General features: G+C 32.6%; 1 protein-coding gene across 7 annotated transcripts in view; it reads left to right on the top strand.

The window, feature by feature from the left end:
• Positions 1–5,286, top strand: part of LOC134244458 (phosphatidylinositol 4,5-bisphosphate 3-kinase catalytic subunit alpha isoform-like) — a 38,564-nt gene extending 33,278 nt beyond the window's left edge. For all 7 annotated transcript variants that reach the window (XM_062726723.1, XM_062726721.1, XM_062726722.1 and 4 more), the window contains exons 14-22: positions 183–286; positions 387–546; positions 708–823; positions 938–1,059; positions 1,170–1,248; positions 1,569–1,742; positions 2,140–2,257; positions 2,557–2,708; positions 3,449–5,286. In XM_062726723.1, coding sequence (XP_062582707.1) covers positions 183–286; positions 387–546; positions 708–823; positions 938–1,059; positions 1,170–1,248; positions 1,569–1,742; positions 2,140–2,257; positions 2,557–2,708; positions 3,449–3,716 — 1,293 coding nt within the window. In that variant the 3' untranslated portion in view covers positions 3,717–5,286. The remainder of the gene's footprint in view (positions 1–182; positions 287–386; positions 547–707; positions 824–937; positions 1,060–1,169; positions 1,249–1,568; positions 1,743–2,139; positions 2,258–2,556; positions 2,709–3,448) is intronic.
• The last annotated feature ends 7,900 nt before the right edge of the window (positions 5,287–13,186 follow it).

Raw genomic sequence — 13,186 nt, 5'->3', positions numbered from 1 at the left:
TACAATGTATAACTTTCCTACCAAGATACATCCTTAATACTTCTTCAGGCAGTTATTCATTTGCATACCAGAATGGGTTTAATTTGTAATGCAAGCTGATGCTTTGGTATGCATAACTCGAATTTCCTTTGCAAGGAGATTCACTGTTTTAAAAAGTTTTGACAAAGGTATTTTCTTTTCAGGCATTAAAATTCGAGCCATATCTGGATAACCCAATCACCAGATTTCTGTTGAGGAAAGCACTTCTAAATCAAAAGATAGGACAAATCTTCTTTTGGCATCTCAAGTAAGTATTTATCTCAATCATTACTAACAAAAGGATACTAATATTTCTACAAATGCCCCTAGACATTAAACCCTTGATATTTATATTCTTTTAACTGTAGGTCTGAAATGCATCACCCTGCCATAAGAACTAGGTTTGGACTTGTGCTGGAGGCATTCTGTCGAGGCCTAGGGCCATACTTAAAAGTTTTGACCCGACAGGTGGAGGCACTAGAAAAACTCACTAAACTTACAGATGCTCTCAGAATGGATGTCAAAAATGTAAGTTCTTAGCATGTACATTTTGCTAGTGCTCTATACACCCGAAAAAAAACTTGTGGAAAGATTCTGAAAGAATGAATACATTCATTTCAAAGTCTAGATTGAAAGATTTAATTGAATTCTTATAAAATAAAGCTGTATGATGAAATTTGTGCTTGCAGGACCACATAGAACAAATGAAACACCTCCATTTACAACTTCAGCAGCCTGATTACCATGAAGCCCTGCGAAACTTCCTGTCTCCACTCAACAACAGCAATAGACTGGGAGATCTGTGGTAGGTCATTCAATCAGAAAAATAATTCATAGAGACTAATGATTGTGTGTGCCACAGACCAGTGTATTTTATAGTGTTATGATGTTCTTTATGTATTACATGTACTTTGAATAGTGCTGCAGACTGCAAGGTGATGAAGTCAGCCAAGCGACCATTAAAGTTATCATGGCAGAATGCTGATCCAATGGCTGATATCTATTTCCTCTCCTTTAAGTTCTTCTTCAAAAATGGAGATGGTAAGGTGTATTACACTTCTGCAAATTATACAATTTGTTTATAAAATAAATAATTTATCATACATTAAAAAAGAATAATTCATGTCTGAAGTACATTATAAACTTTGCAGATCTAAGGCAGGATATGCTGACACTTCAGCTGTTACGGGTTATGGATTCACTGTGGAAAGAGGAGGGGCTAGATTTAAGGCGTGTGTTCAGCTTATAATAATATTTTAAAATACCAAACAACAGTAAAATAGAAGCAGAACAGGGTGAACAAAAAAGGTTTCATCATACACAGCTGTTAGCTTATAAATGAAATTTCACATTAATACCTGTGCATGTTGCTTTGTAAGACAAAATCTGCCTTTTTCATAAGCAAAAATTCCTCTAGGTACATGTACGTTGATTAAAATGTTACTCTTTACCTATATCACAGTGTACTTTGATATTCTTTTTCCCTCACCATATCAGACTGATGGGGTAAGTTCCTATGATTTATAGACATCATTTCTTTGATATTGCAGATTAATTCCCTATGGGTGTCTCTCCACCGGTAAGGAGCTGGGTCTGATAGAGTGTGTCCGTGATGCCCTGACCATCATGGACATTCAGAAGAAGACTATCACTGGTGCTTTTCAGATCGATTCTAGTAATGTCCATCGGTGGATCAAAGAAAACAACAAAGAGAGCAAGGAAAAGTAAGTTCTAAAAGCTTGACTGGTGTTAAAGTTTAGTCAATAAAATGCCTTCTTTGTCTGTTAAAGAGAATGAACAATAATTTATTGCAACTATTGAAGTAAAAATGTAAATTACAGCATTCACACACACAGCAGACATGCTATTGTAAATTTTTGATTCTGTATAAATAATCATGTAAAGTAGATCAAAGTACGTAAAATGATTTTATGTTGTTGATCTGTATGTTTCTTTGATAGAAGAGTTTATTGCTTAAGAAACTTTTCATAATAATTTCATACAGATGATGTGGAAAACTTGGTTTAACTTGATTTATTTCGAATAGAACCTTACAAATTTTTAATGTTATGTGAAATGCACATAGTGGTATGTAAAAGCATAACTTGAATCTATTTTTAGATATGACCAAGCTATAGAAACATTTACTCGTTCCTGTGCTGGTTATTGTGTAGCCACATTCATTCTGGGGATAGGAGACAGACACTCGGAGAATATCATGTGTACTAGGGATGGTCAGGTAAATATTTCATAGTGATTCACTAAACTGGAACTTAGATTTAGTTGGACATCAGATTTGACAAAGTCTTCAAAATTTAAAAGAAAACGCAATTTTGAACCAAAGAATCCTGAATCAAAGGTAAAGCAAGTGAAAGTAAATCTGTTAATGTTGAGTTGTGTTCTTGCATTAAATTTACCTGAGCTCTTGGAGATAAGCACCATCAAACTGATGTCTTGTTAGTTTTGAGAAACTAATACATCTACCGTATTTGAATTTCATTGTACAGTATCACACTAATCTATTCTGATTTGTTGTAGGTATTTCATATTGACTTTGGCCATTTCCTGAACCACAAGAAGAAGAAGTTTGGAATCAACAGAGAGCGGGTGCCCTTTGTCCTGACAGAGGACTTTGTGCGTGTCATTGTCCGTGGATCAGACAAAAGTACTAAACATGACCTCTTTGCAGAGTAAGTCTTATCCTGCAAATTTGCTCAAGTTCTAAAAAAACTTCGGAAAAAAATAAATCTGGCTCCATGAAATTTAGATGAGCTCACTTTTGATTTCAATCTCACAACCAACAAAATTTCATTTCAATCTCACAACCAACAGCATTTCTTTTATAAAAGCAGACCTGTTTACTCCTACGATTTCGCCGTATTTTGTACGGATTTTTAGTCTCAAATACGTCTCACGTTTTGCTATTATGAAAATGCGGAAATCGGAACTACATTTGTTTGGAATTTAGCAGATAGTTTTCATTATGTACTCTCTTAGTTTCATGCTTTTTCATCGTTAAAAAAAGAAAAAAATTCAAACACATAAGTGATGTCGGGTTGTCAAAAAGCTGTGGTATTATAAAATGACAAGGACCATGTTGCTAAACCATGTTTTTTGTAATCAGAAAAGTAGTTGTTCCCCATCAATAAATGTAAAATCGATGGAAAGTGAAATCCTACTGGCAAATGCCAAATCTCACAGACACATTTAATGAAAAATACTGAGAGACAACGATATGGGTAGACAGGTCTGTAAAAGTGAGTCAGAGATCAAAAAAAGTGAGCATGTCTAAGTTTTTTTGGATCTGGGGCCTGGTTTATTACATTCTGTAGAAAATTAGATATCTAGCAAGTATTACAATACATGTACTGTAACTGTAAATGAAAATAATTTGATTTCCATGATTTTATTTTTCACTCTATCTTTACAGATTTAACACACTGTGTTTGGAGGCCTATTTGGTTCTTCGTAGACATGCTCATCTTCTCATTAATCTATTCACCATGATGTTGTCGTGTGGAATCCCAGAGTTACAGTCCCTGGATGATATAAGTTATGTAAGAAAGACTCTAGCTGTGGAAGAGACTGAGGAAGAGGCTGCCAAGTATTTTAACTTACAATTCAAAACTGCCCATGGTGGACAGTGGTCAACCAAAGTGGACTGGGTATTCCACTTCATGAGGGCTTTCAGCAAGTAAAGAGCTGCAGAGGTTATCTTCTCTTATTTCAAGTGTGAACATGTGTTCAGTGATATTTATATGTACATGGAGGAAGAAATCAAAGGAATTATTTTGTTTGGAGAAGAGATCAAAGGAACAGATAACTCCTGATATGTCTTTCAGGTCTAGTTACAGATAGCAATGGATATGTATTACTAACAGGTAGTGCATTCAGGAAAATATGCTTGGCTCTTATTGGTCACCTGAGTCCATCATGTGACCAACTGCTGGCTGACTGTCATATATGACTCTGGAAAAATTTCAGCTTCATTTCTGAAAGATGGCTGAACCAATTCCTACCAATTTAGTACACAGCCTCATACGAAAGTAATGTTGATGGTTACAGTCCCTGTCATTGGCTATGCATGCTCAGGCTTTCAGAGTAACATGCTATTAAGCCATGTGCATGAAAGAAAGTTTGCTGATGGATACCTGTATGTGGAAATATTCAAACTACTCAGACAAACATGTCATAATATGAGGAACTCTTGAACCACAGTAATAGGCCATTTTCAAATATCAAATTGTTGAAACTTTTTTGGAAATGAATACTTCAGTGTAAAGATTAGACAGGCATGTGGGTGTATAAATGCAGATTAGTCTTGTTTCAAAGTCAATATTTTATGAAGAAAACTTGATTTTTATGAAAGTTCTTTTGATACTTTTGGTAACATTTACAGTTTTGATTAAAGATTAATAGCTTTCAAATTTATATCTTTCTGTAATATCTTTCAGATTCAGCATTATATGTATAAGGTTGTCCGTATTAAAAGTAGGTTGAGATTGGGCATTGAAAACAAATCAAATTTTATAACCTTATTCAACTTTAAATGCCTGCAACATGTGCAAGATAACTGACAGAGTTATGGTACTCTTTATATGAAAACATTTGAGAGAACTCACACAAGTACATTTCAACTTGTTTGCTTCAATAACAGATAAAATTTTAAGAAGCCCAAACAAACTTGTATCAATTGTGGATCAACATCATGTAAAATATTTATATCGATTCAGAAGTTTATAACACAATTAACATGTGTATAAAAGTCCCCCAGTTGTCTTTGTGATAAACAGAAGAAATTCTGAGTTTACATTTTATATTGTTGCTGATATTATTTAATATTCAGACTACTGATAATAATGAAGTATGATTTCATACTTAGAGACTGAATGTGCTTGTCATTATTTATTTCATTGCTGTGAGAAAGGTTGTTTTTAACACATGTACTTTCAAATGTGTTTAGTGCTAACATACATCATGTTTCAAAGTCATTTTTCTTGTAATGAACAATTTTTATTTCTTCAAGAAAGTGCAATCAATGATTATAATTTTTTTTTTCCGAGAGGTACTAGTTTATGAGTACAGTTGTTTATGCATTTACATGTTGACATCGAATCATCTCAGAAGACCTGTCTTTATACTGTGTGTTGTGTGTCTGTCTTTTCATGAAAAAAAGCATGTCTTTCTTGTGATAGCAACAAAAATAAATATTGTAAAGTTATTTTGCATACTTTATTATAATAAAGAATAAACTTGTAACAAATTTTCTTCTGAGTTTGCTTGACTTTTGAATAAGAAAAATTGTTATCCCCAGGAAATGCAACTGTATATGCCCTAACTGACAAGGTCATCCAGCGCTTTGCAATATTTATTTCAATATTAAACAATAACAAATGGTGTTTGACCTCTGTAAAAGAAAGTGCAAATGTATAGGAAATTTCCTTGAAACATCCTTTACTTGCTATGCACTTGCATATTAAGTCAATAATTAAAATATTGAACCATTGCATTTCAAACAAGAGCATTGATTCCCTCTTATGATAAATTATAAAATCCATTGTATAATCTAATCACTTCTATTTGATGTCTCTAAGTATTCTGCATTTTCAATTAAAGTCTTGAAATTCCAAAAGTAGGTCATGACTTCATCGTCGCAAACCACGGCCAAAATGTACGATCCTCTCCCATTCTGGCCGTGGTTGAATGAGAAGAGAATTTCTCGTTAGGGCCCCGCAAGGATTTGCGGGTGCCCTATAGTAATCACTCTGTCTGTCTGTCTGTCCGTCTGTCACTCTTCTGTCCACAAATTTTCTGTTTTTTTCTGGTAGTTCAGTAGGCAGAAATACATATTTTGATGCTAAGTTTGGTTCTCTGTGTCTTCTGGTTTGGAGCTGGGGTGGTGGGGTATATTCATTAACTATGCATAAGAATGAATGGGCAAAGAGAGATAACTGCTGAGAATGTTACCATTGTAAACTGGGAAAGCTGTGCAATTTGTCCTTTGGGATTAATTAACCTTCCACATGAAGAAAATCCTAAGCATTATCTTTATCTGTCACATTGAGATTAATTACTGTACCAGCCTCTGTCTGCAATGAACTTTGTTTTGAAGTTAAGGTCAATTTTGAATGATGTGTACATTCTTTGAAATATGGATTTAAAATAATGTTCATACTTTATATTGGTTAAAATACTGTACACAACAATTTTACATAATTTTATTGAATTCTAAAATCAAGATATATGTTAAGATATCTTTTTTTATTATTACTATTTTATTTTTTAATTATTTATTTAATTTTTTTTTTTGGCTGCCTTAATGCAGTTAATTTTAACAGGTAATCAGATAATAACCCCATTCTGTCAGTGCTGAAAAAAGTTCTTATTGTAAATTTATATAGAAGAAAAGGATGGGAGAGCAGTACAATTAATCCCCTGGGATTAATTATCTTGCTTGCTGCAGAAAATTTAGAAGCTTATCTTTATCTGTCACATGAAGATTAATGAACACCTTTGTCTGCAACTGATGTTTGTTTTGAAGTTGAGGTCAACCCTGGGTGATATTTGCATTCACTGAAGGCTTGCATTTTATAAAACACCTGCTTAAATCTTTTTTAAAAACATTATTAAATTTAGTTTTTTTTAATAAGACATGAGGTTTTCCCTGTTTTATGTTAATACAAGTTTACTATTTACAGGTTTTTGGACATTCAGGAATTATCTTGAAATTTTAAAAATACAGTTGTTACTTATAATCTTCATATATTAAAAAAAATGTAATCAAGTAAAACTCTCATTCAATGAGCTGCACCCTTATATTTCTACCCCTCAGCGGGGCCCTTGCTGACTGGTCAGTTTTCTAGTCATTCATTGTTTTGACCAATGCAAGTAGAGCATAGTCAGACAATGAATTTTGATGTGACCTTTCAATACCCAGTCGCAGTGTACGAAATACTGCTGATGTCAATTGTTTATTTCAATTGCAATGGAAACAAAACTTGTCATTGACTGAATATGACATCACAATAGAGAGGCGTAAATATTCAAGATTAAGACACTTTTTGTGATCAAGCAGCCACAGGTAGGAGAGAGCTTTATGCGGACTCCGGACGCTTGAGAAAATGATTATGTCCTACACTTTGGTTAAAACAGTCCGAGAGCCCAGGATAATCAACCGACGAAGTGTGATGATTCCAAGCCCTTTATTATCTGAAATATATAGATATAGCCATGAGTTTTCAAAAGTAGGTCATGGTGAGCTACTTCTTGGTAACCATATTCTGAGACCCAGAAATGCCTCAACTGACAAAACTGGATTATATTGACTCTTACTACACTGTATTTGAAATAGTTAAATAATGCCTTGAAATTCTAGAAGTAGGTCACCATGACCTTTTTATTATTTAACACATTCTGAGGACCCAAGATGCATCAACTGACAGAGTTTTATGATTCTTAGCTTTTAAGTACCTGAAATATTTTATTAAATTTCAAAAAAATTTTGAAGCAAGGTCACTGCGACCTATATCTAGTTGATGCTCTCTGAAGACCCTAGATGCATCAACTGACGAAGTTTGATGATTCTTCGCCAATTAGGACTGGTGATATTTAAATATAGCCATAAAATTCCGTAAGTATGTCATGGTGACCCATTTTTTTGCTGAATTTTTCTGAGGACCCAAGATGCATTAATTGACAAAAATTGATGATTCTCAGCCATTCAGGACCTGAAATATAGCCATATTTTTTTTTAAATAGGTCATCCTAAGCTAATTTTTGTTCAACATTCTCCAAGGACCTAAGATACATCAGTTAACAAAGTTGATGATTCTATGCCATTAAGTACTAGAGGTATTTTAAATATAGCCATAAAATTTCAAAAGTAGGTCAATGTGATCTACTTTTTGGTTGACATTCTCTAAAGACCTGAGATGCATCAACTGACAAAGTGTAATGATTCTAAGCCAATAATTACCTGAGGTATTTAGAGCCATAAAAAAAAATTTAAGTAGGTCATTGTGACCTACTTTTTGGTTGACATTCTCTAAAGACCCAAGATGCATCAACTGACAATGTTTAATGATCATAAGGTCGGAAAGTATGATGATTCTAAACCTTTCAGTATCTGAAATAATGGCCTTAAATGTTTCAGATGAGATAAGCCATAAAATTTAAAAAGTAGGTCATGGTCACCTACTTTTAAGATGACATTGTTTGACTACCCAAGATGCATCAAGATTTGATAATCATAGGCATTAAAGTGTCCAAAATATGCCTCAATATCAGTTTTTGAAAACCAATGCCTGCAAAATTCAAAAAATTAGGTCACCATGACTTAGTTTTGAGTTAACTTGATATGATGTTTTAAGATGCATCAACTTACAAAATTTGATGGTCCTAATCATTACGGTAAGCAAAATATCAAAGTTTTATAAGGTGTAACTTTAGTGAACCTTATTAAACTTTGAAGTGACCTTGAGACTTCACCAATTGCCCCTGTGTGATGCCTTGAATTCTTTAATCTTCAACATATCTTCATCCTTGTGTGTTAAGTTTGGTAATAATCTGTCTGGTGGTTCTAGAGATGATTTTTTAGCAACTTAGTACTTTCGTTTCTATTTTCTTCACCATCTCCCCTTGTTAAAGGGTCTCGACCCTAGTTTTAGTATTAATGGTAATCCTTGGGCCAAGGATACCATGTGACAAATTTGACAATAATTTGCATGGGGGTTCTTGAGTTATGGCCCATAATATTCTTAAAATTTTACGCACACCTCACTAATGGCCATCACATTAGATCTGTGCGCCTTTAGGTCAGAAGAGCTAAAAATTGAGTCACAAAGTCACAAAATCTTGAAGGACATCATGCAGTTATCATTACATTTTGACCTTGACAAGAAATGAGTGTACTAGTAATAAACCTAAATAAATAAATTTAAAAAACACCAATGGAATGGTTTATTTAATAACAGTCTTAAAAAGATAGTAAATTAATCGTTTTCTGGTGAAAATAAGATAAACTTACCGGTAATGAACAAAGAGTCTCACAGAGAATATAAAAAAGTTAAAATATGGGTACAGTGGATTTCAATGACAGTGAAGGTATATCAATATAATTATATTTATTAAACTCATGCTTATCACTAATCTTATATTTATAAATTTTAAATTTCCAAAAACAATTCACATGAATTAAAATTCAAGATATAAACATAAGAGATGTGAATGGAAAATTGAAAAAGTGCTGTGTACCGATTTTGTACAAGTTAGAAATCTTTGTGGCATTCAGTGATATTACTGTCATTATCATAGATTTTATAATTTCAGGCACGGTTCATATCCAACTTTAATTACAGGTTCATGCACTTCATTAATATCATATCTGACAAAAATTTTCCTTTAATTTTCGAAAAGAAAAAGGGATTTGTCCAGCACTGAGTATTTTTCCCATAGTATTAAAAATAAACAAATAAATATGAAGTGACTAGCTATGAAGTCACAGCCTACATTTGGATATGTGACAATTCAAGCTCATTCTGCATCAAGCATAAACCCAGTATATAAATTACTATTTCACCCTTACTGTAAACCAACGATTATTCGCGTCATCTTTTATTTGCAATTCGTCAGTTTGAAATCAATCTTTGACGTTTAATTTTCACAAATAAGGAAACATTTTCTACTAAAACAAAGCAAAAGAAATGGTTCATAGCAATTTAAATTCGCGACTTTAAGTAGGTCGCGAAACTCACAAATATTTCTTGCACGCAAATAAAAGTTTGTTTACAGTTTCTTGTTAATCCTTTTTTGTATTCATTATCAAATTAGACAGTAAAAAAAACTTAAAGAAGACATCTCATACCACAACATCTATCATTTTTACCGGGTACAGCTTATAGCAAATATAACAAAAAATAATACATGTATACATATATATGTATACACGTATATCCCCAACAATCAGTACACTGTCATTGCTATACATGTACATACAGTATATCAGTATTATCAATAATAAATCTTCCTCCAACTCTTTGCTCTATCAGCATATAAATATGGTACAAGTACAAACAAGCATTCTGTGGGTATTGCATGTATAAACAATACAGAGTTCCTTACAGATAATCCTTTCTATAAAGACCAAAGCAGAAGGAAAATGGGCACTTGATCTGTAGCTCAATAACACAAAGGCTCACACACCAAAAATAAGCTCACCATTTGCAAGCAATGAAGAAAAACTGAAGTGGGGCAGATCAACTGAAAAACAGTGGACAGATGGAGAGGAAACCTAGGAATCCACTCCAGTATCATAGGTAGGGGACTAATATAGTATAAATATAGTGGAATGTACAGAATAAATAATCCAAATTAGTAGCTGTTATAAGGCCGTCTTTAAATTAAATTCTTTGGTTTACCTCTCCATACCAACTATAAAAAAATAGCCTGACTCAAAAATTTTTATCTCTTGGAAACAATCATATTTTTAATCATTCCAAAGTTGTCAGTTGTCTCATTCTATTTTTTACAATCTTAACTTCATATTTGCATGAGTTTTTAAATAAAAAAAATCCCTTACCCACCTACCCAATTTTTTTTTAATTCTAAATCACAAGATGGCAACTTTTAAAAACAATTATTTAAAAGATTAACTAATACATGCTAACATATAACATGTGTATGGATATTTAATATTTTGATACTTAATATATGCATACTTTCTATTTTTCTAGTCATTGACTGTATTATACGAGGGTTGTTCGAAAAGTTCGTGGACTAGCCCCAAAAAATTAAAACCACTACAAGATACATGTACATCATTGAATTTTTTAATATTTAATTAGCATAATTTTTTTTTATTTATATAATTAACTATACATCATTACATATCTTTTTAAATAAATTGTTGATGTTTTTTAAAGCAATGGTATGTCCATGTGGCGCAACTTCAAAGATTACTTTTTTTCTACCTAAGTGTAACTGAGAAAAAACTTTTTTTATATGAGCATTTGTCATCCAAAAATGCCGTTAATTCATTCATGCGGTATTACAATATTATACCGTAAAATTTGCAATTTTAGCCCCATTCTGTAAGTTCTATGAAATTTCATAGTAATGTTTAAATGAAATGTCCAAACAATTTACGAGTTGTAATGACGTCAGAAAGGGGGGTGGGTTTCGTTTTCTAACATGCTATAAAGTTTCACCCCCTTGAAAAACTGACATAGACCTAGGAAACATTGAAAAATAAAATACTTTCCGCTTGACATTTAAAAATTATATAAACAAGACGAGTTTGAATCTTTACTTAACTCCAAGGAATCTCATCAAGATAAGTGTATGAGGAAGAGAATGTGGACATTGGGAAACAATGACCTCATGCGACTAAATGTACTGTGCCGGGTGAACAAATAATGCCTTTTTATTATGATAATTTGGAAAATATTTAAGGTATCAAGCTAAAATTTTCAATATTTTTCTAACTTTTGTTGTTTTATGTTCCTTAAAAATTTTGTAAGCATAAACTTCATAGTATTAATTTTATTGTATCTGTCTTCAAACTTTTCAAACAACCCTCGTACATGTATGTACCATATAAAGCATAGTGTTATAATCTTCACTTTTGACTCTTTGTACTTCAATAACGCAAAACATGCAAACAAAATTGTGCACAGGTACATATTATTAATTTGATTTTTATACTTGTTTTTTCTCCTTTTAAATGGATATGATAATTTGATGCTACTAATGGTGCACAGCTAAAAACTAATGGGTTATTAGAAAATGAATACCCCTAAAAACTGCACATTCAGACAAAACTTGTATTAAACAGTTTTAGCCTAAAGTTAATAACATATACATGTAGGATCACAGAATAAAAAACTGAATCCATCTAGTGAATAGTTTGTAAAATATTTGATCTTTTCATCATGGCACATTAAATGTAACAATCATAATCTATCCATTATTTCTATAAAAAAATTTCCAAACATAAAAACATTGGAAAAAAACATTCTTTGGATTCTTAAATGAAAGTTAATGAGTGTTTGAAAAAATGTTGTCACCATAAAGCACAAGTTTTTGTATGATTATCTAAGACATTCCAAGCCCATAGAAACTTATTATGCTTGTATAAATACACTTAGTGTACAAAAACATTTGTTTGAACAAGTAACAGACAAATCACCATGATCCATACAACAAACACGTTTTTCTTAACGTGTATCACAGGCAGATCTTTATCTCTAGAGATAAACAAGCAAATTCAAAGAATTGTGGTCCCCCGCTTTCGGTATCTTTGTGGGCAAGATATCATTTTTAGGGTCAAGGTCAATAGGTCAACGTTTTTGGTATCCCATGCCATAAAGAATACATGTATTTAAAATATGAAAGTCCTAGTTTATACCGTTCAAAAGTTGTGACCAAGGTTAACGTTTTTAAAAAGTAGTTAAAACTCCAAGGTGAAGGTCAATGGGTCAAAGTTCTTGGCATGCAATGAAAGGTCTTCTCACAAGGATTACATACGTGAAGTACGAAAGCCCTAGCCCTTACCGTTTAAAAGTTATGGTCAAGGTTAAAGTTTTTTCAGAAGTACGTAAATCTCCAAGGTCAAGGTCCTTAGGTCAAAGTTGTTGGTATCCAATGAAAGGTGTTGCCTCAAAGAATACATGTGTGAAATATAAAAGTCATTGTATCTACCGTTCAAAAGTTGTGACCAAGGTTATAATTTTTAAAAAGTAGTTAAAACTCCAAGGTCAAGGTCAAAAGGTCAAAGTTCTTGGTATCCAATGAAAGGTCTTCTTACAAGAATAAAATATGTGAAGTATAAAAGCCGTAGCCCTTACCGTTAAAAAATTATGGTCAAGAATATAGTTTTTTCATAAGTACGTAAATTTCCAAGGTCAAGGTCAAAAGGTTAAAGTTGTTGGTATTCATTGAAAGGTCTTGTGACAAAGAATAAATATGTGAAATATGAAAGTCCTAGTACCTACCATTCAAAAGTTATGGCCAAAGTAAAAGTTTGGAATTTTTTAGTAAAAGTAGTTGAAACTCCAAGGTCAAGGTCAAAGGGTCAAATTTGGTGGTACCCAAAGAAAGGTCTTATAACAAGGAATACACATATGAAATATGAAAATTATAGCTCCAATAAATCAAAAGTTATGGGCAAGGT

The sequence above is a fragment of the Saccostrea cucullata genome, unplaced genomic scaffold (assembly GCF_032062105.1).
Source record: "Saccostrea cucullata isolate Sc308-1 unplaced genomic scaffold, CSIRO_AGI_Scuc_v1 ctg359, whole genome shotgun sequence".
NCBI lineage: Eukaryota > Metazoa > Mollusca > Bivalvia > Ostreida > Ostreidae > Saccostrea > Saccostrea cuccullata.
The sequence above is the reverse complement of the archived record's forward strand: the minus strand, read 5'-3'. Positions and strand labels throughout refer to the sequence as shown.